This window comes from Eubalaena glacialis, chromosome 4 (assembly GCF_028564815.1).
Source record: "Eubalaena glacialis isolate mEubGla1 chromosome 4, mEubGla1.1.hap2.+ XY, whole genome shotgun sequence".
Classification (NCBI taxonomy): Eukaryota; Metazoa; Chordata; class Mammalia; order Artiodactyla; family Balaenidae; genus Eubalaena; species Eubalaena glacialis.
Genome location: NC_083719.1, coordinates 171310729 through 171338453, shown reverse-complemented (window position 1 = coordinate 171338453; position 27725 = coordinate 171310729). Strand labels below are relative to the sequence as shown.

At 56.4% G+C, this 27725-nt stretch overlaps 1 protein-coding gene across 1 annotated transcript in view; it reads right to left on the bottom strand.

The window, feature by feature from the left end:
- The window catches only part of NOTCH3 (notch receptor 3), a 33094-nt gene extending 6108 nt beyond the window's left edge, over positions 1 to 26986 (bottom strand). The window contains exons 1-31 of the mRNA XM_061190129.1: positions 26825 to 26986; positions 24111 to 24189; positions 20735 to 20877; positions 20317 to 20655; positions 20102 to 20224; positions 19791 to 20024; positions 19005 to 19160; positions 18731 to 18916; positions 17995 to 18108; positions 17639 to 17752; positions 16844 to 17077; positions 16615 to 16725; positions 15938 to 16130; positions 15711 to 15862; positions 15371 to 15484; positions 14765 to 14920; positions 13636 to 13861; positions 13028 to 13229; positions 12667 to 12820; positions 12103 to 12287; positions 11358 to 11490; positions 11015 to 11272; positions 10816 to 10934; positions 9803 to 10368; positions 8072 to 8404; positions 6001 to 6155; positions 5680 to 5902; positions 4686 to 4770; positions 1878 to 2040; positions 450 to 754; positions 37 to 184 (exon numbers count right to left, since the gene is read on the bottom strand). Coding sequence (XP_061046112.1) covers positions 37 to 184; positions 450 to 754; positions 1878 to 2040; positions 4686 to 4770; positions 5680 to 5902; positions 6001 to 6155; positions 8072 to 8404; positions 9803 to 10368; positions 10816 to 10934; positions 11015 to 11272; positions 11358 to 11490; positions 12103 to 12287; positions 12667 to 12820; positions 13028 to 13229; positions 13636 to 13861; positions 14765 to 14920; positions 15371 to 15484; positions 15711 to 15862; positions 15938 to 16130; positions 16615 to 16725; positions 16844 to 17077; positions 17639 to 17752; positions 17995 to 18108; positions 18731 to 18916; positions 19005 to 19160; positions 19791 to 20024; positions 20102 to 20224; positions 20317 to 20655; positions 20735 to 20877; positions 24111 to 24189; positions 26825 to 26939 — 5818 coding nt within the window. The 5' untranslated portion in view covers positions 26940 to 26986. The remainder of the gene's footprint in view (positions 1 to 36; positions 185 to 449; positions 755 to 1877; positions 2041 to 4685; positions 4771 to 5679; positions 5903 to 6000; positions 6156 to 8071; positions 8405 to 9802; positions 10369 to 10815; positions 10935 to 11014; positions 11273 to 11357; positions 11491 to 12102; positions 12288 to 12666; positions 12821 to 13027; positions 13230 to 13635; positions 13862 to 14764; positions 14921 to 15370; positions 15485 to 15710; positions 15863 to 15937; positions 16131 to 16614; positions 16726 to 16843; positions 17078 to 17638; positions 17753 to 17994; positions 18109 to 18730; positions 18917 to 19004; positions 19161 to 19790; positions 20025 to 20101; positions 20225 to 20316; positions 20656 to 20734; positions 20878 to 24110; positions 24190 to 26824) is intronic.
- Positions 26987 to 27725: the final 739 nt, after the last annotated feature.

The window sequence follows — 27725 nt, the reverse complement described above, 5'->3', positions numbered from 1 at the left end:
CTCAGCCCCCACCCACCACTACCCCCCACAGCCTACCGAGTTCATCCACAGCATTGACATCAGCATGGCTGGCGATGAGCTCTTCCACCATGCCCTCCACTGCCAGGCGGGCCGCCAAGATCAGTGCTGTGGAGCCATCTGCCATGCGGGCATCCAGGTCTGTGGAGCGGTTCCGGATGAGAATCTAAGGGAGACGGGGCGCAGCAGGAGTAGTCATGGCAAGAACAAAGGGACGAGAAGCACCTCTAAGCCCCCTGAGGACCCCAACCAATACACCCCATGGAACTGATTAGGTTCAGGGAATAGCTTCTTGCCAGAAACTATACTCCCATATATCCCCATCTTACAAATGAGAAAGATGAACTCTGAAAGGCAGAACCAGGGCTTGAACCCAGGTCGGTCTGAGGCCTGTCCCAGCTCTGAAGTCCAAAGAGGCGAGCCCATCTCACCTGGAAAACGCCCTGGGCATCAGCAGTGACGGCTGTGTGCAGGGGGGTGCGGCCTGAGTGGTCCTGGGCATTGGTGTCTGCCCCAGCATCCAGCAGCCGCTTGGCCGCATCAGCCCGGGCATAGCGGGCAGCCAGGTGCAGGGCCGTCTCACCCGTGCGGTCGGTCCGAGCCCCAAGCTGCGCCCCCTGGCAGATAAGGTCTGAGATGATGCTGGCTGACGTGTCTTCTGCCTCGTCCTCCTCAGCTGGGATTGCTTCCAGGGCCCCCCCACAGAAGGAGGCCAGCATTAGCGGGGTGAAGCCATCTGCAGGGACCAGGAGTGTGTCACAAGGGAGGTGGGCACAGGGCCTTTCTGGGGAATACGATTGAGGGCACTGCATTAGGAGGAAGTGGGACATGTGGAAACACAAGAGGGAATGGCAAATCCTCCCATCACACACACACACCTGTGTCAGGTGCCCCAGAAGCCAACCCAGGATGAGGATTCATGGGCATGTGATTTGTCACAGAAGGGCTCCTAGGTAGTAGGGGACACAGAATGAGGGAGGGAGGAAGTCAAACAAGTGTGCAACCTTGGGCAAATGCCTGGAGAGTTATTTCAGCCTGATCCCAAAGGGGGACTGTGGAAGCTGAGCTGTACCCCAGAGGTGTAATCCAGCTTGAGTCAAAGGAGCTGAGCCTTTCATACTCCTGCATCCACTGGTTAGGAGCTGCCCCCAGGGACATAAAATACCAAGCACCTCAGGCCCCGGTAACCTGAAGGGCTTCAAAAGAGAGCCATAGGTCCTGGTCATTGGGAGCAAAAGCAAAACAGAGCTGGGGAAGGCATATCCCAAAATGTGGCAAAGACAAATCCAAGAGGATCCAGATAACATGGTCTGCTATACTCTTCATGAGCATTTGCTCTTGTTTCCCTTAGGAGGCTACTTGCACCCCATTCTCCATCCTCAAGCCCTAGATAAAGCCAAATCCTTCCTTCAAGGACAGGAATATAGCTCAGGCCTGTCAGTCTGCATATTCCAGGCCCCAGGCCACACTGATTGGTTCAGGAATGGGTATGTCCATCCAATCAGAACTCATCCTGGGACTTTTGCTGGTACATATGGGAAAAAGTTTTTGTAAGGCCTGTCCCACCTGTAGCTATCAGTGCCTGCAGAAAAAAGCCTACTTGGGCTGTGGAGCCAAGAGGTGGTGAGTCCTGGATCCAAATGTGCCTGAAGCTTCCATTTACAAGAGCCAGTAAATCCCTTGTTTTACTTAAGTTAGCTTGAGTTGGGCTATTAAAACTTACAACCAAGAGTCCTGATTAACACACACCCCCCCAGACGGACACCCAGACACACCCAGCTTTCCCCAGAAACAGACCCAGATGCAACCTCTCATGAGTAGGATGGATAAAGGGCATCCTGGGGGGAGGGATGCCTGACCTGGACCACGCACGTTGACATCCATGCCATCAGCATCTGCATCGCCCTGTGGTGGCGTCAATGCCATGGCTGGTGCCACACGGATGTCGGCAGCAACCAGGTGGTGTTGAGTCCACTGGCGGCAATCCACAGCATCCTCAGCTCCCACACCAGGCTCCTCTACCTGAAGGCACAAGGACCCAGGTTCTCACAAGGGATTGGGAGACACAGTTAGAGGGACAGTCTGGGCATTCCCACAGGTTTCTCTCATGGAGATGCACACATGGCCCCAAGAAACCATTAACATCCTGCTTCTTTTATAGATAAGGAAATGGGAAATTGATGTACTGGAGCTCAGAGAACTCATAAGAGGAAGAACTGGGATTTTAATCCGGGTTAGAAGGGCAGAGGGTCTGGGAACCCACGGTAGTGATCAAGGAAGAGACACAGAGGGGACTTCCCTGGCGGTCCAGTGGTTAAGACTCCGCACTTCCAATGCAGGGGACGTGGGTTCAATCCCTGGTCAGGGTACTAAGATCCCACATGCCATGCAGTGCAGCCAAAAAATTAAAAATAAAATAAATAAAAAATTTTTTTAATTTTAAAAAAAGGAAGAGACACAGAGCATAACACCTGTCAGCACACACCTGTCTATACACTAGATAGGAACATACCAAAAATGAAATTAAGAGAACAATTCTATTGACAACAGTATCAAAAAGAACAAAAAACTTTAAAATTAAATTCAACAGAAGAAATGCAAAACTTGTATTCTGGAAATTCCAAATCACTGGTAAAAGAAATGTGGGAGTAGAGGGATCCTGCAATAATAATAATTCCCAGTATTGGGATTTCCCTGGTGGTCCAGTGGTAAAGAATCCGCCTTACAATGCAGGGGACGCGGGTTCAATCCCTGGTTGGGTAACTAAGATCCCACATGTCTTGGGGCAACTAAGCCCGCATGCCACAACTACTGAGTTCTCACGCCTCAACTAGAGCCCACGCGCCACAACTACAGAGCCCATGCGCCCTGGAGCCTGCGCACTACAACTAGAAAAGGGAAAAATCCGCACGCCACAACTAGAGAGAAGCCCACGCACCGAAACGAACAGCCTGCGCACTGCAGTGAAAAATCCCGCGTGCCTCAACAAAGATCCCGAGTGCCACAACTAAGACCTGATGCAGCCAAAAATAAATATAAATAAATAAATAATAAATAAATCTTTAAACAAAATAATAATTCCCAGTATTAATCTGGGAAAGGAGTGAAAGGTGAGAAGCAGGGAGTTGCCCTGGATACCACGTAGGCTCCCACCTGCTACCACAAATAAGAACGTGAGGTATCGGGACCAAATAATCACACACAAATGTATTGATTTACCCTCAGGAGTCTAGCACCTGGGCCCCTCAGAGGAGCTCAATAAATTTCAGACTCATGGTCCAAAAGGGAAGAATGATGTTATGAAAACAGGACAGAATATCCCTAACTAGCCTGCCTGGGCATTTAACAGCCTGCACCAAACACAGAGCCTGATCAAGCCAGACCTGAGCTTAAGGACCCAGGTGGGGAGTTGAATTTCATGAAAGGGGAGAGCCAGGTGATGGACAGCTAACCAGATAGGGCCACGGAGGATGGGACAGCCTTCAATGTGGATTCAATGTCTGACACTGTCACTTAGTAGGCTTGTGACCCTAGGCAAATCACATTAGAGCTCTGAGCTTCTCATTGGTAAAATCAGGATGATGCAATCATTCCACAATGCTAAAATGCCATCATAAACATTCTGTACCATATACTTAACACCCACTTTTGGATGAGAAAGTAAAAAAAAGCCTGGGGCAAGCAGATTTCTTTAGCTGTCAATTGTAATAGATGTCTTCATTTCAACAAACATTAAAACATAGGCAGGGGAGGGAATTCCCTGGTGGTCCAGTGGTTGGGACTCCACGCTTTTACTGCCGAGGGCTGGGGTTCAATCCCTGGATGGGGAACTAAGATCCTGTAAGCCGTGCAGTGCGGCCAAAAAAAAAAAAAGAAAACATAGGCAGGGGAGAGACAGCTAAGAATGGAGGTGTGTATCAATAGCTGCTTTATAGCATCCTCATAAAGATGAAATAAGATGCTTTGTGTACATTCAAGACATCCAGCAAGTGTCAAAGTAATGCTAGCAGGAGCCTGTTATGAACTGTGCTCCCCAAAAATCATATGTTGAAGGCCTAACCCCCCAACATGACTATATGTGGAGACAGGGCCTTTAAGGAAGTAATTAAGGTTAAATAAGATCATGAGTGTGGAGCCCTAATTCAGTAGGATCAATGTCCTAATAAGAGGAAGAGACGCCAGAGTTCTCTCTCTATGCACACGCAGAGGAAAGGTCACATGAGGACACAGTGAGAACACATTCTACCTGCCAGGAAGAAAGCCCTCACCAAGAACCAACCCTGCCAGCACCTTGATCTTGGACTTCCACCCTCCAGAGCTGTGAGAAGATAAGTGTCTGCTGTTTGAGCCACCAGTCTGTGGTATTTCATTATGGCAGCCCTAGCTGACTAAGACAGGGCCCGTAGCTGTGGCCCCAGGACAGGAAAAGACCAGCTGGCAGTGCTCTCAGGCTGGGCACGCTGGACTAAGTTGGATGCAGCAGAGAGAAAGCAGAGTCACTGTCTGGGCCAGGGGATCCCCTCTGGAAAGATGCCAGGAGCAGGATGGGGTGAGTGCTGTGACTGTTCTCCAGAGCCAGGGACAGCAGAGATTTTCCTGGCTCTCCCACTGACCATCGAGCCCCAACCCAGGACCCTGAGGGCAGGGGTCAGAGGAGGGGACACAACCTTCAGTCGCTTGGCCTCCGGGCACTCTGTGTCCATCCAGTCTGTGGCCACCTCTCCCATCAGACTCTCACCCTTGGCCATGTTCCTGTGGGGGGGGAGGAGGGAGGGGACAATGGGTCAGTAGGGGCAGGGTGCAGGGTCAAGAGACAGGGTCCAATGAGGGGATGCAGGATGTGGTCAAGGTTGCAGGGGGTACCATCAGGGGTTGTGATGGGTGACGGCCAGGGTCTTAAGGTGGAACTGGGGAAGAACAGGAGTGGGGTCAGAGGTCAGAGCAGTAGGCTGTGGGACAGGTGAGGGTCCCAGGCATATAGCAGGGGTTATAGAAGATGACGTCAGGGGTCATGGAGGATAGAGTTATCCTCATAACAGTTGAGAGATGTAGCCAGGATCAAGGAGGTTGTGGAGAGGGGCCAGGGGTCACAGGTGACAGGAGAGGGGTAAATTCAGGGATTAGGTCAGGGTGGGGTTGGAGTCTCGAGGGACAGGCCAGGGAGTTGGAGGTGAAGCGCACGGCCAAGGCCAAGATTGAGGATCGTGGGGAATGAGCACTAGTTGGGGTGGAAAGGGGGTCAGAGGTGAGGTCAAAAGTCAGGGTGTGTTAGAGCCAGAGGTGATATTGGGGGTCACAGAGGATAGGGTCACGGGGCCAGCAAGGGATTGGGATGCAGACAGGGATCACGAGATCAGTAGTCATGTGGGAACAAATTTTGAGTATCAGGGTGAAATCTGAGAAGCTGGGGTCAGGGTAGAGTCAGAGTAGGATCTGAGTGAGGGAACTGGATCATAGGAAATGGGGCCAAGGGTCACGCATCAGGGGTGATTCCCAGGGATTATCGAGCCAGTGGTCAAGGGGATGAACACTGGGGTCCAGGCTGGAGTTTGAAGGTAGGGTCAGGTAGGGGTCAGAGGTCAAAGTCAGGTCAAGGTGGGCTCAAGGGCTCACAAAGCCCCACAGTCAGGGACAGGGAATGGGCTGAGTCAGGGTTCTCACTTCATGCCCAGAGCGTCTTGGCCCACGGGTTCCCGCCGGCCCTTGTGGCCAGCTGCAGCATCCTTGTGCAGCGCGAAGCCCTCGGGGAACCAGAGGGTGCTGTGCTCACGCTTGCGGCGGGCCACCATGACGCCCAGGACGAGGATGACCAGCAGGAAGACGGCGCTCGCAGCCAGCAGGGGCAGTAGCGGCACGCTTGGCTCTGGCAGCTCCAGCGGTTCCCCTGCGGGCAGGAAGCTGGGGGTCTCAACCAGGGGCCAAGGCCCACCCCACCATGGGAGCCCCAGTTCCACCCTCATCACCCGCCAGGCTGGCTCTCACCCCGTGCAGCCCGCAGTGGGTACGGGAAGTCAAGGCGCTCCACCGCTGACAATGCTCCCAGGTAGTCCGCCGCGCTCTGGGCGTCAGGAAAACAGTGGTCATTCTCAGGCGACTGCAGGCACAGACGGTTGTCAATCTCCAGCATCACCACAGAGCTGTGGGGACACAACAGAGGGACAGACAGACTCAGCAGGCACTCCTACAAACCCTGCACCATGCCCCACCCCCGTCCCCTGCACCAGGCTCGAGCATCTCTACTCACCATGTCACCACTGCCCCCTATCTAGCATCCAACTCCACAACCCCAAAACCAGTCTTTTTTTAAATACACTTACTATATATTTGGTGATATTAAGGATATTTATTTTTTTAACTGTGATCATGGTATTATCGTGTTTTAAAGAAGAGAGCTTATTTTTTACAGAAACATACTGACATGTCCACATATGAAATGACATGCTATCTAGAAATTATTTCAACATAACATGGGCACTAGGACAAATTGAAGGGACTATGTATGAAATAATAATGGCCATATGTGTTAATAGTCAATGCTAGGTCCTAGGTACCTAGATGTTCATTACCCTGCTCTGTTTTTGTATGTTTAAAATTCTTTATCAATTCCCAAAACGAGTCTTGCTGTGGCCACCAGTGTCCTCTGAGCCATGAATCCAATGGTCATTGTTTTCATGTCAACTTTTCCTTTATCAGGCTGGTGCATCCATCTCCTGCCTGCTATGAGCATTGGCTTCCAACAGTTGACAGCTGCCTCTCTGGCCTCAGCAAAGTGGGGATCCCTTCACTTGGGAGGTGGCACCCCTTAGGGAAGCCTTCAGCCAGGGATTGGCTCATGTGGGGTGTACAAAAGCTGGCCCCCCTGTCTCAAGGTGGGACCAACTTTGAGGTGCTACTCACCCTCCAGAGCTCTCCAAGGGATCAGGCTGAGGCTGGACTCTGGCTCAGTTCCTCCCCTGCCCCATCCTACTTCCCTCATTCCTTGTCTACTGAGAGCACCTTTCCAATACATCACATGTATCTGAATCTCCATCTCAGGCTCTGCTTCCAGGAACCCAACCCTCCAAACATTTTCCTTCTTTGGGATACCCAGTGCCCTGAGCCCTGGCTCTCCTTCTGTCTCTGGCTGCTCCTTCTCCTTCTCTTTTCTGAGCTAATTTCCTTCAACCAATCCTTAGGACTCAGTGTCCCCAGATGATCCTTCTGTCCCCACATCTCTCCCCACTTCTTTGTGTCCCTCCCATGGCTGCAATGATTGCCAAACCCTTTTTTCTTTCTTCTCTCAATCTTCCAACCCCAACTGCCTCCTGAGGGTCTCTCCGAGACCCCCAGATCCCTCTGGAAGCCCCAAAGTAACCCCTGGTTTTCACCCTGTGTCTTCATCTTGATGAGACCACTTCCAGCAACTCAGTCACCCCAGCCAGGGACTGGCACATCCATCAACCATCCTCTCCATCTCCCCCATCCCAGCCATACCCAGTCAGAGGCCCTGCCCCTCATCTCTAGCCTCCGGCCCTCCTCCCTGTGGCAGGTCCCACTCTGCTCAGAAGCCACATCTCCCTTCTGGCCCCTCTACCAGGCCACCAGCAGGAGAGTTCTATATTTTCCATTTCTAAAACAAACAAACAAAAAACTACACATGCCCTTAAACACTCTGCTATACACCTGCCTCTCCAGAAGGAAACAGCGCTAGACCAGGGGCTATTCTGTTCCCCCAGAGGACCCTTGCCCATGTCTGGAGGCATGTTGGGTTGTCACGTCTTAGGGGAGGGGAGGTGCGTTGCTTGCATCTAGTGGATAGAGGCCAGGGATGCTGCTAAACATCCTACAGTGCACAAGACAGGACAGCCCCTCACAGCAAAGAATGATCCGGCCCCAAATGTCAATGGTGCCGAGACCAAGATGCATGTATTGTACGACGCTGTATGTATTGCCAAGAAGGCTCTCCCAGATGTTAAGGGAAGTAAATGCACAAGACCTGAGGAATGGTGCCCCTTCCCACGCCCGGCCTAGCGTCTGCGTGGGCGCCATGGCTCCCCCGGGGGGAGTCACTCACCCGATCACCTCAGGTGCCAGCTCCCGCCGGTTCCGGGATTCGGAGCCAGGACCAGGCCGGTGGTAAGGGAAGACCATAGCCTGGCCGTTCTCGTCCAGACGGAAGCGCAGCGAGGTGCGCAGGATGCCGCTGAGCCGCTGCAGGAAGTCGGCGCTGGAGCGCAGCAGCTCCTCCGGCGGCAGCAGCACAGTGAGCACCAGGATGCCTCGGGCCAGCAGAGCCGGCACCTCACCCGCACAGTCCAGTCCATCCCAACCGCACTCCTCTGTGTTGCAGCCCTGGTCGCAGCGGCCGTCGGCAAAGTGGTCCGCGCAGTACTTCTCATACACCGGGCTGGGGACAGAGAGGGGCGGGGTCAAGGGAGCCTCCACCTCCGCTGCACGCAGACACCACAGAGCACCCAGACTCTGGAGCCAGCGCAAGCGCAGAGAACTGGAACGTATCCACGTGCTTGTGGAATGTATCAGGCTTTCTGCAAACACAGCCATTGCTTTGTAACTATTAATAAGTCAATAACTACTGAGAGCCACCTGTTATGTGCTGGGCGCTACTGTAGGCTCTAAGGATATGGCCCCAACATAAATCCTTACCCACGTGGAGCTGGCATTACAGTGGGCGGAGACAGATATTAAAGGAGATGAATGAGCAGAACATACAGCATTTCGATCACACACCAATAAAGGCTGAATTTAAACACACACACACATCTACATGGAATTAAATGCTAAGGAAAAAAATAAGGCTGGGGGTGGGTGGCCAGGGAGGAGCTCACTGAGAAGGTCATTGTTTGAGCAAAAACTTGAAGGAGGTGAGGGAGGAGCCAAGTGGCTTCCTGAAGGAGAGCATTCCAGGCAGAGGGAACAGCCAGTGCAAAGGCCCTGAGGTGGGGCCAAGCCTGGGGAATCTGAAGAACGGAAGAAAGGCCAGGGTGGCTGGAGCAGAATGAGCAAGGGGGAGAGTGAGGGTGGGAATGAGGACAGGAAGATAAAAGTAAGGAAAGGGTTCCAGGTAGACAGAGGAACACACAGAGGGTCACAGAGAGCAGAGCACAGGGATGGACAGATGAAATGCATAGGACAAATAGACAGGACTCATGAACAGACACAGAGAATGGCAGAAGAAGGGCAGGAATAGGCAGGAGCATGGACAGACGGATGGGCATATAGAGGGGCAAAAAGGGTGTGTGAATGGACAGAAGGACAGAGAGAAGAGGCACACGGATGAACAGGTGGGGCACAAAGATGGACAGATGGGGCACACAGGTGGACAGACTGGCATAGAGACAGACAGATGGACAGATGAGGTCCAAGGATGGACAAGCAGGTGTGCAGACAGACAGTTGGGTGTATAGAGGGACAAAAGGAATTCATGGATGGACAGAAAGACAAACAAACAGGGCATAGGGAGGGACAGATGGAGTACAGAGGCAGACAGAAAAACAGACAAAAGGAGCACATGGATGAACAGACAGGTGGGCACATTGATAGACAGGCAGGGAACAAGGATGGACAGACAGGGCACAGGAATGGGAAGACAGACAGACAAATGACACATGGATGGGCAGACGGTACACCAAGAAACAGATGGGTCAAGTGAAGGGACAACCCAACAGACAGATTAAGGATTGACTGACAGACCAAGGCAAACGGATGGGCAGATAGAGAGGCATGGCCCATGGATGGTCAGATGTGACACATGGACAGACAAGACACAGAGTGAGGACTGGCTCACTTGCAGGTGCGCTCCCGGCCGCCTGCGCGGCAGTCGAAGTTGTCATAGAGGCAGGCGGGTGAGCTACAGGCGGGGTCGCAGCGGCTGTTGTTGAAGAGGAGCCAGCACTGCAACGCCGCGCACTGCCGCCAGGGGTCGCTCACGCTCAGCGAGCAGTCGCCGCCGTCCCAGCCGCAGCCTGGGCTGTTGCACTCTCGGTCACATCGCTTGTCGCCGCTTTTGGCCTCGCAGGCGGCTCTCGGGCAAGACGGTTCCTCGGGGGCCTCGGGCACCGCTGCAGGTATCTCACAGCGCGGCCCAGCCCAGCCTGGCGCGCACGCGCAGCGGAAGAAGGGCGCCAGCGTCTCCGGGCGGCAGGAGCCCCCGTGGAGGCAGGGGGAGGTCACGCAGCTGGCATTGGCGGCTCCCAGTGGCGAACCCCGGGAACCCCGGCAGGCGGGACCCGACAGCCCCGGGGGGCAGGCGCAGCGCGGTCCACGGACCGTCTGCTGGCACGGGACGCCCACCGGGCACTGCAACTCCCAGCAGGAACGTGCCACCCGCTCGCAACGCGGGCCCCAGAACGGCTGTGGGTTGGGTGGGGGGAAAGGAGAGAAAAAAAAGTGCGGGGGCAGGGGATGGAGGGAGAGAAGGGGAGGAGACAGAGAGGAAGGAGGGAAAGAGAAATGGAAGGGTGGAGAAGAGGATTGAGGGTTGAAGGAGGAGAGAGAGAGGAATATGGGGGATCAGGACTTGGGAAAGGTTGGACCTCCAGTCTCCCCAGGTCTGGCTCAACCTCTCCCTCTTCCACTAGAGCCCCACCTTGCAGGTAAGCCCAGCTCTCCCCAAGAGGCCACAACTCCAAATTCCAGAGGGACACACACACACAAACACACAACCTCCAGGTAATTTCAACATTTCCCAGAAACCCCTTCCATCTTACACCTCTTCTCCCCTAAAGCCACACCCTCCCATGAGGGCATGCTCCCACTCATCTCCCAGAGACCTTGATGTGAGTGTCCAACCCCACCTACCGGGACACAGTGGCAAGAGAAAGTCAGCGCTCCCCCAGAGCCGGGGCTGGGATGGCACTGGCCTCCATGCTGGCATGGCTGCGACTCACAGGCAGACAAGACAGTCTGACAGTGGGGACCTGGGCAAGCAGAACACGTGGATGAGCCACAATGGGGAACACAGGCAGGATCGCAGGCCAGCCCCCTCTCCCATGCTTACCTGTGAAGCCGGCATGACAAAGGCAGTGGAAGCCCCCACCTGGGTCCTGCAGGCAGTCCCGGGTATGTGCCGCATGGCAGGCACCTGGACGACACTCATTGATGTCCGCCTCACAGCGCAGGCCGGTGTATCCCGGGGGGCAGGTGCAGCGGAAGCCACCCACCAGGTCTACACAGGTACCATTGTGCAGGCACCGGGGGCCCGGGTCCAGGGGTGGGCCTGGGCCACAGTCATCCTCATTAATCTCGCAGAGCACACCTAGGGGAAGGGGGGATGGGGAGCAGTCAGGAGCAGTCAGAAACCCAGCCTCCCGTCCTGTCCCCCAACCCTGACACTGGCCTACCCAGCGTTCCTGGAGGACACGAGCAGAGATAGCGGGCCACAAGGTCAATGCAGACGCCCCCATGCTGGCAGGGCTGGGAGGCACACTCGTCCATGTCTTCCTCACAGTTGTCACTAGTGTAGCCAGCTGGACACTGCGGTGGGGGTGAGGCAGGGACCCACTCAGCCCAGAGAGACACAGATACTCGCCATGAAGATACAGAGACTCCCAGTGCAAAAGGACACATACAGTCATCCAACACACAGAGACATGCCCAGCGTGCAGAAACACACACACACCCAGTACATGGAAACACACCCAGTACATGGAAACACACCCAGACATGGAAGGACACGCAGGCACAAGGGCTACAGATACACTCAGTGCAAAGGGACACACACAGTACAAATGCACAAGACAGACCCACAGGAGAAACACCCAGATACCCAGATACACACAAGACACACACAACCAGAGATGCACATTCAGACACTGGCACATGCGTTCATACCCAAAGAGACACCATACACAGAGACACACATAGATATGTCCAAGAAACAACCAAAGACAGAAGTACACCCAGACAGAGACACCCTAAGATCTACCCAGAATGACACCCACAAAGATATAACCAGAGTCACAAAAGCAAAAACGCAGACATGCCTAGAGAGAGACACCACACCAGGCTATAGACACACAGAAATGTGTAGCCAGACCCACCCAGGAGTGACTAGCTCCCCCGTCCCCTCCACTGGGCGCTCCTTACCTCGCACACATAACCTCCCATGTAGCCTTGGCAGGTGCCCCCATGCTGGCAGGGCTGGGCCAAGCAGGGGTCCACCTCCCGCTCGCAGTGACTGCCTGTGTGGCCCTCTGGGCACACGCAGTAGTGGGAGCTGTCCTTGTCCACGCACTGCCCACCAGCCTGACACAGCTGCTCCATCGGCACCCCTGGACAGAGGAGAGCAGCGTCAGGCAGGCTTCCTCCTCCCGGCCCACATCATACTCAGCACCACCCAACACCCCCAACTAGCTTCAGTCACCAAGGTCTCACCCACACTCTGTCAGGTTGTCACACATCCCCTGAAAGTGACACACACACACCTTCGAAGCTCACGCCAGCTAGGTCACACACAGCGTTGCAGACATCCTGGTTGTCTCATGGTGATAGACATACACACCATCCTTGTCCTGGCCAGCTGTCACAGAGTCACATATCCCCACCATGTCTACATGCTCTGTTGCACTCTCATTCGGCCCACACTAGCAGGAAGTATGTGCATACACACCCTCCCAAGCCCCCCAAACCCAGTCACGCGCACCCCCTCACCGATTTGGGCTGCAGCCTCTCTGCAGGGTAGACTCTGGATGTCACAGAGGCGGCCGCTCCACCCCGGGGCGCAAAGGCAGTAGAAAGAGGCCCCGGTCCGGGCACAGTGGCCCCCATTCTGACAAGGCGTGCGGCTGCACCAGTCTACCAGCGTCTGGAAAGGAAGGCCACGGTGACCGCTCTTGGGGACCCTTGAAAACGGACCCAGCTTCTCCTCCAGAGTCCTGGGCAGGCTCCAGAATACCTCTCCAGATTCCTCCCCCAGGATCCAGGCAGGCTTCCCAATCAGAGTACCCAGCAGGCCCCTCCCTCAGACTATCCTTCTAGACTCCTCCCCCAAGACACCAGTGACCCCGCCCACCTGGCACTGCGGGCCGGTGAAGCCTTCAGGGCAGGCACAGCGGAAGCCTGGGTGGGAGGCAGTGCAGACGCCCCCGTGCAAGCAGGGTCGCGAGAGGCAAGGGTCGGCCTCATGTTGGCAGTGTGCGCCAGTGTAGCCCAGGCGGCACAGGCAGCTGAAGGAGTTCACACCATCCACGCAGGTCCCGCCATTGAAGCAGGAGCTGGAGGGAAAGGAGGGGTGCGTCAGGCCCCACCCCCTCGAAGGCCCCACCCTCCCCCATGGGCCCCTCCTAGCTTTGAGTGGGCAAAACCCCTACCCCAAGGAGAAGCTGCAGTCCCAGCAGAGGCCCCTCCCCGTCCTGTCCCTTAGCCCCAATATACCACGTACTTCTGGGCTATGTGGAAGCCACGTGGAGACCCCACCCTGGTCTGGCCTGGCTCCCTCAGGGATCAGGGTACCTAAGGTGACCTCCCAACAGATGGCCTGCCCCTTCCCGGACACTAACCCATCAGGCATCAGAGTCCTGAGGTGGGTGCCAAGCCGAGGACTCCCCTTGTCCCCACTCCTCAGGTCCCGCTCCCCATCCGATCCCAGGGCCCCTGACTCCCAGGACAGGCCCCACCCACCTGGGGCTGCAGTCAGGTAGGTCCTGCTCACAGAGGAAGCCTCCATAACCCGGCGGGCAGGTGCAGGTGAAGGAGGCCACGTGGTCTGTGCAGGTGCCTGGGCCGCAGGGGCTGCTCAGACACTCATCCACATCTCGGGCGCAGCGGGGGCCAGCAAAGCCAGGTAGGCAGGAGCAGGAAAAGGAGCCCACTCCATCCTGACATGAGCCACCATTCAGGCAGGGGTCTATGGTCAGAAAGGAGGAGGTCTGGTCACACACCTCGCCCCCTGTCAGTCCAGCCTGACCTGGCCATGTCTTGTGTAGAGGGGAATTAGGAGAAAACCAGGCTTAATTGGGAGGGGCACATTTGGCCAGGGGGATCAAAACTCTGTCCCCTCTGTGGCTTCACCCCCTTCCTTATCTGGAAACCTCGCCTATGTGGAAGGGGGGAGGGGTTGGAGAAGCCAAAAAAAGGTCCCTTTGAGCTGCCAAGTACTAGTTGTGTCTGCTTAAGTCCTGGGCTCAGCACAGGAGGTCTCCTCCAGACCTGGGCTAGCCAGTAAAGTGGCCACTGACCACATGTGGCTCTTGAGCCCTTGACATGTGGCTGGTCCAATTTGAGATGTACTGTAAGCATAAAATAGACATCAGGTTTCAGATTGTGGAGACTCAGTGTGAAAAAAAAAGAATGTAAAATATCTCAATAATTTTATATTGATTATACTGAAATGATAATATTTTTACATATTAGGTTAAATAAACCTGTTTTTGTTTGTTTTGTTTACTTTTTAATGTGGCTATTAGAAAAAATTTAATTCATATGTGGCTTGCATTATTTGTCCATTGAACAGTGCTCCTGGAGACTCACTAGGGGCCTGTTATCTCATACTTTACACACAATCCTAACTTGCTTGCTGCCAGAGGCAATCTATATAGGCTTCAGAGTCCTCTCCTAGCTCACCCCTCTACTTGCTGCATGACCTTGGGCAAGTCACTTAACCTCTTTGGGGCCTCAGTTTTCATGAGCAAAATGGGGAAAGTAAGATAACTGTGAAGACGAAATGAAAACACAGTGCTAGGCACATGCATGGGCTTGATGAACCTGTTCCCTAGGTCAGCACCCCTCCCAAGAGCTCCCCTGAACTCACTGGGGTCACAGTCATCGATGTCCTGATCACAGGAAGGGCCACTATAGCCCTCGTGGCAGGCACAGCTGAAACTCCCTGCCAGGTTGGTGCAGGTACCATGGGGACCACAGGGTGAGGGGCCAGCACACTCATCCACGTCCTGCTGACATCGTGAGCCTGGGGGTGGGGAGTAAAATAACACACCGGGGTAGAAGGCGCAGGGTAGGGTCTGAGGGTACCTGGCACTCAGGAAGAAACTGAAGGCTGAGATGGATGAAGGCAAGAACAGTTTGCCTCTGGGCATTTTGCACACACTGTTCCAGAACTGCCTTCTCCTTGTTTCAGAGGGTGGTGAATGCATTCTGTGACTGAGGTCTGCTCCTCCAGGCTGTCCCCAAAACTCTCAGCCTGATTCCTAGCTCCCCCAACCCCATAGCCCTTCCTCTTCTTCTGAACTGACCACATAGGCTGCAAGTGTCTGTGTCTAGCTCTGTTTCTTCCCAGAAGGAAGCTCCCCTAAAAGGCAGGGCCAGGAGTGACTCCCTCTCTGGGTCCCCAGCATCACCCACTATGGGGCAGGTTGCAAAGGAGATGAGGGAGAGGAAGAGGAAGAAGCAGCTGATGTACCTTGCCAACCAGGGGGGCAGGAGCAGACAGCCAGCTGGCCAGGGGCAGACTCACAGTAGCCCCCATGCTCACAGGGATTTGGGGTGCAGGGGGACAGCAGCTCACACTGACGGCCTGTAGTGGGCAGGCAGAGTGAGACAGTCTTGAGAGATTCCATTTTCCCATCTACCCCCAAGGTCCCCACCTTGATACCCACTTCCCAAGCTCCTGGGTAGGGGTGGGAGAGGAAAAAAAAGTGGGGGGGTATAAATGCAGAGAAGGAAAGGAGAATGGAACAGAAGGGAAATGATAAGGAAGAAGGGAGGAGGCAGCCCTGGGGAGGGAAAGTGGGGACACGCACCCTGGACACCAGGGGGACAGGTACAGCGGAAGCCCGTTCCATCACTGGTGCAGGTGCCGCCCGCCCAGCAGGGATGGGATTCACAGGCATCTCGAGCGAGGCTCTGACTGCACTGAGGGCCACTCCAGCCAAGCTCACACACGCAGCGGAACCTGAAGGGGGAGGCAGTCAGGGCTGGCAGGAGGGCAGGGAAGCAGTGGGGATCAGGGGTTGGGGAGAGGCCTCACCCTCCAGGCGCGTCGTGGCAGACGCCATGACTGCAGGGTTCTTGGGCGCAGGGATGGCTTGGGGGAAGACAGAGCGGGGGCAGGGAGCCAGGTGGGCAGAGGCATTGGAAGCCATTTTCACCATCCACGCAGGAGCCCCCCTCACCGCATGGGCTGGATGCACACTCGTTGATCTCCACGTTGCAGAGAGGCCCTGGGGAGCAGGCAGACAACCTCGTCCCAGAACGAGGATAGCCGAGCCTACCGGGGAGGGACAACCTTGCCCCATGTAGCAGAGCCACACCCTTGAGCAAGGACAATCTCATTTGCTTCACAACACATCATCTCTTGTGCAAATTAGGATAGTCACCTCCTCAACCCAGAGATACCTTGTATCTCAAATCATCCTTGTCCCCAAACTTATATGAAATCACTTTCATTTCCACCAAGGGTTACTCTGGCCCCACTCAGAAACACCTCAATCCCTGAGTCTGAACACCTTCCTGTATGTTCCAGGATAATCTTGAGCTAATATGGGGACAACATGCCAATGAGAGAAAGCGCTATCTCAGGGCAAAGCGTGGACAATCTCGTTGGACCAGCGTGTGCAAAGAGAGGGGCAAAACCTGGCCAAGAAAGATGGGTGATTTCACCCTCACCCTATAAAGACCTCCATTCCACGGCAGCCACTTGCCCACCTGTGAAGCCAGGCTGGCAGACACAGTCATAGCGGTTGATGCTGTCCCGGCAGATTCCAAAGGTGCAGGGGTTGCTAGCACAATCATCAATGTTCACCTCACAGTTCACACCTGGGGAAGGGGAACATGACAGGGATTGCCACCACTGTGCCCTACCAGGAGCACCATTCCCGAACCCTGTGTCCTACCAGATGTACTGTTTCTGCCCCAGCCCAGCCCCCGGCCCCACCTGTGGTGCCGGGAGGGCAGCGGCAGAGGTATTTGTCCACCAGGTCTAGGCATTTGCCACCGTGGCGGCAGGGCTGGCTTCGGCACTCGTCCACCTGGCTTTCACAGCGCGTGCCGGTGTAGCCCGGGGCACAGGCGCACGAGAAACTGGCGATGCCATCCACACAGCGCCCATGGTGGCATGGGTCTGGCGAGCAGTCATCCACGTTGTGCTCACACACCGTGCCCTCGAAGCCTGTGGGGACAGAGGGTCAGGCTCCGCCCACTGGCCAAGGTCCTGCCCACAGCTGTGGCTTCTGCCCAATTCCGGCTCAGCTCTACCTCAGGCCCGGCCCATCGAGACAACAGGAGGCGGGCTCAATTCAGGCCCTGCCCCTAGCTGGCCTCCATTCCATCCGGCTACAAGCTCCAAGATTCGTCCCTGGCCAGGACCCTACTGCAGTTAAATCCCACCCCTAGCGTGACCCTGCTTCCAATCCTTACACTATCAGCCCTGATTTGCCTCGCCCTCCACTGGAAATGGGGACACATGGGAGGTGCCTGGGGATGTAGGGGGTCGGACCCGACCCCTCCAGTTAAGTGCACACCTATCCTGCTAGACCTTTTGGCCTCACCCCCAGCCTTACCTCTGCTCGTGTCCATCATTGGCTCCGCCTCCTGGCTCTTTCATTGGCCCTGCTGAGGTCCTGCCTTGCTGCAGCCCTGCCCCTAACTTTTCCCCATGGTAATTATTGGCCCTTTCCCCCATTAGCCCTGCCTCCAGATTCTTGCCAACTTGTCACTGGCCCTCCCTCACCCTCTGCGCAGCGGCACTCATAGCCATCCGGCTGGTCCACGCACTTGGCTCCATTCCGGCAGGGTGTGCTGGCGCATTCATCCACGTCCAGCTGACACATAGCCCCGCTGAAGCCTGGAGTGGGGGGGTGTGGGATGAACACAGGGCCAGATAGGGTCAGAGCAGTCACCCCTCACCAGAGCTGCCTTGTTTGGGTGGGGAGTCCATTTACTTAGTTTTAAATTAATTTCAATGTTTTTCATAAGGTGGTTTCTGTTATGATAGGTAACCATTAACATGGTCTTATAAGCTCCCATCCTGGAGCCTTTGCCCCTTCAGAGACTCGTTTTTCAGGCTCCCTAGCCCAGAGTCCTCACCCGAGGGGCAGGTGCAGCTGAAGCCATTGACTCTGTCCTTGCAGACCCCGCCATTGACACACGGGCTGCTCTGACACTCGTCCATGTCCACCTCGCAATAAGTGCCTGTGAAGCCTGGGGGTAGAGGGAAGGGGATTAGGGCAATGGGGGTTAGCTTCTGGTCTGAAGGGAGAGCAAGGGGGGACATACCCCCTTCCCACTTATAGACAGTTCCCCTGAGCCTTGGCCTTGCCGCCACCCAACCCTAGATTCAGTTTTTTAGACTCAGGCTGGACCTTCATTCAGCTGTGGCCCCAACTGGTTCAAGGCTTATGAGACTCCATATGGGCCTTGCCTTCAGACCAGCCCTTGCCCTCTCCAGTCCTCAGACTACGTCTTGTCCCCAGGTCCCAGCCTCAGGGCCCACCATAGCCTTGTGCCCAGCCTCAATCCCAGCCCCAGCATCAGTGCATTTCTGTCTGCAGGCTCTGCCTTGATCACTCCAGACCGTGGTCCTGCCCTCATGTCATTGCCGCCCCATAGTGTCCAGACTTCACTCCCAGCCCATCTGAGGTTCCACCGACTCCACTTGACCATGCCTGCAACCTTGCACAAGATTCTGCTCTGGCTCCGCCTCCACCTCATCCCAGGCTTCAGCCTCACAGTCCCAGCTCCCTCCCCTCCCTGGCCCTGCCTGAGGCTTTTCTCACCCCGCCTCCCCACCTCAGGCCCCGCCCCAGCCACGCCCACCACACACCTGCCATGCAGATGCAGGTAAACTGGCCTATACGGTCGAGGCACGTGGCCTGGTTGCGGCAGGGGCCGGAGAGGCACTCATTGACGTCGGTCTCGCAACGAGGACCAGTGTAGCCACGGCCGCACTGGCACAGGAATGAGCCCTGTGTGTTCACGCACCGGCCCAGGTGCTCACAAGGGTTGGCACCTGCAGGAGGAGTCACAGCGGGTGTAGGTGTGGGCGGCTGACAACCGCCTCTCCCCTCCTTCCCTACTCTCAGACAGCGCCCCCTCACCGATGGAACACTCATCCACATCCTGGTCACAAGCCCCGCCTGTGAAGCCAGGTGGACAGGTGCAGATGGCCCTGCCATTCACCGGGTTCGTGTCGCAGATAGCATCCTCGTGACAGGGGTTGCTGACGCAGGCGTCATCCAGATGACACAGAAGTCCTGGGAAGGAGTAGGTAGAGGTCAAGGGCAGATACCCCCCCCAGCTCTGCCCAAAGCTCCCACACCCCCAAATACGGTTTTGTGTTTTGTTTTTACTAACCAGAAGTGTATTTAGTAGCTATTTTTCCCCAATCATTTATTATGAAAAGTTCAAACATACAAAAAAAGTTTATTCATATACCCACCACCTAGATTCAACTATTGTAAGCTTTATCTTTTTTTCTGAACCATTTGAAGTTGGAAACATCCACATATTGTTTTTAAATCTACTGATTCTTTTTCTGATTATAAAAGGGTCCTACCATCAAGTCTTTGCTTCTGCAATACCCTCTGTCTGACATACCCTTCCCTCCATTTCCAAGTCCCCCTCCCAAACACCTTCTCTGACCTTTGCCACTTCCCTTTGGACTTTTTCCCCTCTCTTTCTCAGTCACAGTTTAGCTCTAAATTCCCATGGTTTTTGCCCTGGACTGTTTGCCAGCCTCCTCCCAGGCCTCTCCCAGGCTTATCCTTCATCCCAAATCTAGCTTCCAGCATAATCATTCTAATACTCAAGTCAGACTCCATCCTTGCCTCTACTCAAGAACCATCAATGGCTCCCTGCTGCCTACAGGGAAAACAGCCACTCACCAGTTTTGCCCATGGGGCAGGCACAGTAGAAGGAGGCCACACGGTCATGGCAGGTGGCCCCATGGAAGCACACGGCCGTGGCACAGTCATCAATATTCTGACTGCAGCTCTCGCCTGTCCAGCCATTGACACACACACAGCTGTGGCCACCCAGTGTGTTGAAGCAAGTGCCCCCATTGTGGCAAGCGTTGGGCTGCAGCTGACACTCGTCCACGTCCTCCGTACAGAATTGGCCTGTGGCACACAGATGCACCAGTCTAGTCACCTGGTGCATGCCCACCCAAGGTCTTCCCTCTAGCCCCACTGCTCACCTGTCCACTCTGGAGGGCACTGGCAGTTGTAGGTGTTGACACCGTCCACACACGTCCCCCCATTTAGACATCGGTGCCCTGGACAGTCGTCCACATTCACTTCACAGTTCTGGCCCTCGAACCCTAGCATGGGAGGAGGAAGCAAGGACGGTCATTGCCAGGCTGGCCTGCTGTCCCCCCACCTCTGCTGCCTCCCTTAGGTACAGCTCCCTCACCAGGAAGGCAGGCACAGTCGTAGGTGAGGTCGCCACTCTGTCTACAGGTGCCCCCGTTACGGCACGGCGAGGGAGCACAGGCCACCGAGGGGCTCTCACACAGCGGCCCTGTGTAGCCAGCTGGGCACTGGCAGCGGAAGGAGCCAGGCGTGTTGAGACAGGTGCCACCGTGGCGGCAGGGCCCGCCCACCCGGCACTCATCCACGTCACTTCGGCAGCTACGGCCCTGGTAGCCAGGTGGGCAGGAGCAGGCGTAGCGGCCATCGGACCCCACCGAGCAGCGGGCACCATGGGCACAGGGGCTGCTGAGGCAGGGGTCTGGCAGGGAGCAGTCGGGACCTGGATGGAACCAGAAAGGGTGAGCCTGGGCTGACCACACCCTTGCCTGCCTCAGGCTCCCTTCCAGACCCTCCCTTACCTCGGAAGCCACGGGGGCAGCGGCAGGAGAACCGGGCGGTGCCTGCCACCACCGAGCTCTGGCAGACACCATGGCCAGCACAGGGGCCGGAATGGCAGGGGTCTTCCAGCTGACACCGTTCACCCACCCAGCCTGGTGGGCACCTGTGGGCAGAAATGGCTTGGTGGGGAAAGTGAGGGCAGGATAGCCCCAAACACAGAGATATGCACAAGAAAGACAAGAAACACACAAGCAAACAAACACGCACACTCATTCATCCATGCAACAAATATTCCCTGAGCACCTACTATGTTCTTAGCAATAGGAATACAGCAGCAAACACAATTAAAGTGGTCTCTACCCTCTTGATGTTCACAGCCAGGTCCGGCAAAGAGAAGATATACAAATAATGAATTAATAACTAACATGCCGGGGTAGGGCGGTGGTGAGGGCCATGAGGGCCATGAGGGCCATGAAAGATGTAGTGGGTTGAGTGGTGGCCCCAGAAAAGTTATGTCCATGTCCCAGAACCTGTGACTGTGACCTTATTTGGAAAAAGAGATGTAATTAGTGATGTAATTAAATGATGGACATCAAGATGAGATCATCCTGGATTATCCAGGTGGGCCCAAAATTGAGTGACAACTGTCCTTACTTACAAGTGAAAGGCAAAGGGAGATTTGAAAGAGAAGGCCATGTGAAGAGACTGGAGGAACACCTGGAGGTTCTAGAAGCTGGAAGAGGGAAGGAAGGACTCTCCGCTAAAGCCTTTGGAGAGACTGTGACTGCCAATACCTAGATTTCAGACTTCTGGCCTCCAGAACTGTGAGAATAAATTTTTGTAGGTTTCAACCACTCAGTTTGTGGTAACTTGTTACAGTAGCCACAGGAAACTAAGACACAGGATAAGGAGGATAGAGTGATGGGGGTGGGGAAAAGGCAAATACATTTTCACAGTGAGGGAGGGGGTCATGGGGCTGTGTGGGCAAGAGTAGAGGAAACGGGAAATGCAAAGTCTCAGATTCCCAGGCACACACAGACAGACCCCAAAATATACAGATACACAGAAGGACACACCAACACGATGTATTGCCCTGGCAAATACTCAGATACCAACCCATAGCCTCATTCACGAATATGGACTCTCACATGGACAGACAGGAGAACCCCCACCAATCCTCAACTCCTTTCCTGGGGGCACATACAACCCTTCCTTCCGTTGCGGGGAGGAGGTGGCCACCAACGCTGGTGCCCTCTTGTTGGAGGAAGGTCCTTCAGCCTGCAGCCCACTCCAAACCCACCAAGGCAACCTTGAATATGCGGGTAAATATGGGGTTGGTCTTAAGACCAGAAACTTCCAGACGGTGGGGTCAGAGGGAGGGGCTTGGAGAGGCAAGAGGGTCCAGGCCCGACCCCCGACGCTACCCACCCCTCGCGCCGGTTCCTCCTCTGGCTTGTTCAGGTCGCTCGGGGCTAAACTTAAGTAGCTGACTCAGTCTTTAGCGTCACCCACAAGATCCCCTCACCCGGCCCCCACTGAAACAAGTCGGGGCACGGCCGGGTGCAGATGGTGTAAGAAGGGGAGAACCCAGCTCCCAAGCGCCCTCTCCTAAGGCCCTCAGGCCAAGGACGGCAGCCAAGACAGCTCTCCGGGAGCGGAAGTGCTGCTCTGGGCGCTGAGAACTGCGCACCGCCCCCCGCCCACGTCAGGCAGGGCGTGGCTGCGCGGCCCCCTCCCGGCGCCCCGGGCGGGTTCCCACGCTCTGCGGCCCCGCGCCCCTGCCGACCGGTCTGGCTGGTTCCAGCTTCGCCCGCGCCCCGCCCAACCGCCTGTGCTTTGCGGGAGACTGGCGGGGGCAGGGGTGTGTGTCGGGGGTGGGGGGGGGGAGCACGGACTTGGCGGGGTGGACTGGCTAGGGAGGCGAGCACTAAGAAATAGAGACAAGGGTTTGAGAGCCTACTTTGAAGGGGAGAGATGGGGGATCCATGGAGGGGAGACAGATTGGGGCGACCCCGAAAGGACACGAGTATTTGGAACCTTGAAGGAGACTGGGGGTGGGGGGCGTGGGGAGTGCTTCCCACGGCCCAGGTCTGGGGACTGAGCTCGCTCCACTCCGGGCGATCCGGGCTCCGGGCCGCCGCGCGGGCCGGTGATTCACCTGTCGGGGGGCGGGGCAGCCGCGGGCGCATTCACCTGTCGGCAGCATTCCAGGCGCGGAGCTCCAAACGCAGGCGCCCGGCCACGCGGCTCCGAGTCCCACCGTCCCAACCCGAGGAACCCGCTCAACCAGGCTAAGACCCCCACCCAGGTGAGCCACAGTGGTGCTCCAAAGTGCGTGTGTAACTTCAAAGGGGCTCTAATGTCAAAGCAGACCACCCAGCTTGGACCTGGCACACATGTTGCTGAATAAATGGATACATTAATGAATCGATCAACGGCTACTGGGTGAACTGCTTTTACTAATGATAATATTATAAAAAGGAACCAAGCATTTCCCCATAACATTGAGAGGTTCCACCTTATGGCACCTATTTCCTGTGTCCCTACCATTATTAATAATGATAATCCCATTTATTAAACATTTACTGTATGCCCAACACTATGCTGATTTCACCATCTGAAGGGTCTCTTAATCTTTACAATCAACCCCATAAAGGAGGGAACTATTATTGCCCCATTTTCCAGATGCAAAAACTAAGGCTCAGAGAGCTCAAAGCACTTGCTTTGAGCCCAGAATTCAAACTGAGTTCTGTCTGCCTCTGCTCAGCAATTTCCCAGGCCCTGCCCTGCTCCCCCAACCCTCTGTCTTTCCTTGCATTATCCAACATTGCATTTTGGGGGCCCCTTCTAGTCACAAGCCAGGGAGAAGCACCCTGTGTCACAGATCAATGAGGTTCAGGGAGGGGAAGTGACTCACTCAAGGTCACACAGCAAGAAAATGGCAGATCAGGGCTCTTGTGCCCCCACCACTAAATCTTGAGATGTGAGAAGGTGCAGATGCTGTACCCACTACTACCAAGCCACTGTCACTATTGCCTGAAAATTTGTTGATTGAATAACTACCTGTCCATCAGGGGATTTACACAAGACCTCAGGCAGCAGAGAATTCTGTGAAGTTGGTGTTGGTGGACCCATCTTCCAGACTGGGACACTGAGGCTTAAAGAGTTTTAAGTCTCAGGCCATCAGCAACATGATGTGTGATTTGAACCCAGGCCAGGCAGACTCCAGAGCCTCTGCTCCTAACTCTGCTGCATTCAGTGGGGAAACAAGGGGTTGCCCAAGCCACACACATGTAGGAAGTGGTAGAAGCATCTGTGATGAACACAGAAGCAGGGGGAGAAGACAGACCGCCTCCCCGGACAGGGCCCACTCATGGCTCAGAGCCAGGCACTCACAGGCAGGCAGCCTCCCGGGAGGGCAGCTGGGTGCAGCGACCTCCATTCGCACACGGGCTTCCATCCAGGCAAGGGGGCGCTGGGTAGGGGTGAAGGAAGGTGGAGGTGTCAGGCAGGCACCCAGGAACCCCAGCCCAGAGTGAGACTCCCCCCTTTCCTCCCTCAGGCAACAGCTGCGCCAGGCTGGGGGCGTCTCTGCAAGTGCCGGGAGCCCCCCATCCACAGTTCCCACGGCCCCCCGCCCTGGCCCCAGCTGTTAGGGCTGCAGCTGTCCCTGCCAGCTCGAGCCCTGGGAACCACAAGGCAGGGGCGGGCAGGAGGAGGGGCCGACTTATGCCAGATGTGGGCGCTCAGAAGCTGCCAGAATGGGGGGGGGGTGCTAAGGCAGGAAGTGAGGGTGCTGCTGAGTGTTGAAGGGAGGTCTGGGACTGTGTGCCCAGATCCTGGGGTTGTGGAGGGGGCAGTGGTGGGGAGTCCTAGGGGCATATGGGTCTTCCTTCCCCTGATGTTGGGCATCTACTCCAGCTGGGCAGGCCTGTGTGCTAGGTCTGGGGAGAGATGCCAAGGCATGTACTCCATGTGCCTCCAGCATTGGGTGTTGCAGGGATAGGGTTTGTATTGAAGGGAGGGGCAGCTGGCACAAGATGTGGGCTGCCCTGTCCAGCGTCGCCATCCCTGAGGGCTGTGTCCCTCTGGGGTGTGGCACAGTCGAACTGTCCTGTCAGATGGGTCAGGGGCGTGGCGGGGTGTGAGCTAGTGGAGAATTGTGTGTGCCAGCAGGTGTGGGGCTGCTGTGTGCATGTGTGCCCGTGTGTGCATGTATGAGAGAGAGAGAGAGAGAGAGGGAGAAAGGGAGAGGAAGAGGAAAATGAGAAAAACAGAGACAGACATAAAAGAGGAAACTAGAAGCAGGCAGACACAGAAGGAGATAGAGAAGGACAGAGACAGATAAAAAGGGAAAGATAGAACAAATTAAGCTGGACATGGGAATGCACCAAACAGGGCTTCTGTCCCCTTCCTCAAGGGACAAGCAGACAGGACACTATTACCCAGACAGGAGCCCGTGGGTGTTTGTGAACTCACACTGGGGGCCACATGACACAAGCCGTGGGCCCTGCTGAGCTGTGGGCCCTGTGAGCCACATGTGTGTTTGCGTGACCTGCATGGATGTAGAGATGTTTATAGACTGAAACTTGTTGTGTGTCCATGTATGTGAACTGTGTATCTGGGTATATAGCTGTGTGTCTGTGTGTGACCTCTGTGTGCCTGGGTGTGTCTGTGTATGGGTTGGATGTGCCCATCTGTCTGCATGTGTGAGCTGGGTGTAGGCATGTCCTTGCATCTACGTGCATCTGAGTGTGTGCAGGCAGTGTGTGTGAGGTCTTGGGCTGGTGGTGCAGGGTATGTGTGAACATGTGTCACTGTATGTGCATGCGAGTGTGAACACATGTGAGCTGTGTATGTCTGTGTCTTGTGTGAGCTGGATGTATTCCTCCGCAGGTGTACTCTGTGCGTGTGTGCGCACGCACACGTCCGCATCTCTGCATGTGTGACCCAAGACTGTGTGTCCTGTGAATGTGTGACAGGCCATGTGGGTGTGGGCTGGCCTCGCGGGGGCGGCTGCTCCTGCCTGGTCCTGACCCATCGACCCCGGGGCTGAGCTGGGGAGGCCCGTTTCCTCCCGCAGCCTCCACCCCTCCCAGTGCTGAGCCCCACGTCAGGGTCCAGAGACCCAGGGCCAGGGCCACTCGGCCCGCATCCCTTCCCTGCCGGCCAGGCCTCCCTTTAGGGGGTGCGCCCCTGCAGCCCCGGCCCGGGCCCCGCCGCCGTCCCGCTTTGTCTGGCAAAGAAAGCGCGAGGCTGGCCGGGGGGAGGGGGTGTCTAGACGGCGCGGCCATTGTCCCGGGCGGGGGAGGGGAGAGTGGGGAGGGGGAGGGGCGGGGCCCCCCGGCAGGCTGGGTAGGGGCTCGGGCTGCGGGGAGGGGGCGCCGGAGAGGAGCACGTGGGCTTGCGCCCCCTGCTCTCCCCTCCCTTCCCAAGGCGGGGACGGGGTCCCGGGGCCGTCCGGTCCTGGCAGCCAGGGGCTGGAGCGAGGCCGCGGGCGGGGGAAGGGGCGCGGGCGCAGCTCTGGCTCCAGCTCCAGCTCTGGGTCTGGGTCCGGGTCTTGCCGCGCTCCGGCCTGGGAAGTTTTCTCCGAGTTTAGAGCTCCGAGAACTTCGCGCCACCTCCCCGCCCCCCGCCCGGCCGGCCCTGCTCGGGGTGGGGTGGGGGGCTTTTGTGCGAGGGGTCCCCGACGTGGGGGTACTTGGGTTCCAATCGTGACCTTCCCAGGACTCCAGACGGGCGTAGGTTGTGAGAGAGCCCCCGATTCTTGGTTACCCACGCCCCCGCACCGCCTCCCCCCGCGCTAATCTTGATCCCCGCACCTCGAGCTCCCAGTCCTGGGCTCCTGTGTCCCTTCATTCCCAGCTCAGATCTCCCCTGGGCCCCAGTTCCTCGGGCTTCTGGGGTCCTGCCTCGCCCCCAATCCCAATTCTGGGTCCCTGCCCCCCGGGACTGCCACACAGTCCCCGGGCTCCTGCGCTCCCTGTCTCTGCGCTCTAGTCCTTGGTTTCCAGGCCCGCCAGCCCCAGACTCGGGGAGGCCTTGCACTCCGTTCTTACCCTTCCCCCACCCACTCACCCCATCCCGCCCGCCAGGTCCCGGCCCCTCACCTGCAGCCCCCGGCCCCGCTAGCAATAGCAATAAGGGCAGCGTCCGCACGGACGGCAGGGGTGGCGGCGGCGACATCAGGCGACGGCGGCGGCGGCCCCGGGGCCCCGGCCCCATGGCGGCCGGCCGCGACCCTTCCTCCTCCCTCCTCCCTCCTCCCTCCTTCCCTGGGCTCCTGGCGCGTCCGGGGCCAGCCTCCGCGCCGCCAACTTCGCTGAAGTGAGACTGCCGGACAGCCCCGCCCCCAGCCCTGGGCGGCTCGCTCCGCCCCGGGGCCAGCCCTGAGCTCCCCCGCCCCCGGCCTGGCCTCCCGGGGTCCCTGCCCACCCTCCACCCACACAGCCTGGGACCCGAAGACCCTCTTGGAAACTCAGGCCAGCTATGCGGTGAGACGCGGGCCCAACCAGCGTGACAGACACACCCAGCCTCCTGAACATCCCCCCTGCTCCCCAACACCCATCCAGAGCGGGAGACGCACACAGAGCCAGGACACAAACACAGATACTCCCCCACCCCCGACACCCCGAAACTGAAGCCAGGCACGTCCTGCAAGGCTCATGAACACACAGCCAGGAGGCACAAATGCAGAGGCATGCACAGAGCTTCCTGGGGACTTAAAATCTGAAACACTCACAAACTCTAAACTCGGGCCCAGCCAGACCTTGAGCCTTAGGCGATTTTTGCAGTCTCGGACCTCAGACACAGGCTAGGAGTCATGTGTGCTACCAAACACCCACAACCCTTCTTACTCTCAGCCCTCTCTGAAAGCAGCCCCTTCCTCCTCACTACCCTGTGTGAACCCCAAAAGTCCAACCCACCACCCAGCCCCACCCCATACCCACACAACTTTGCCAATCAGCCAGTCTTGCTCAATTTGATCAAACTGTCTTCTCCAAAATCAGT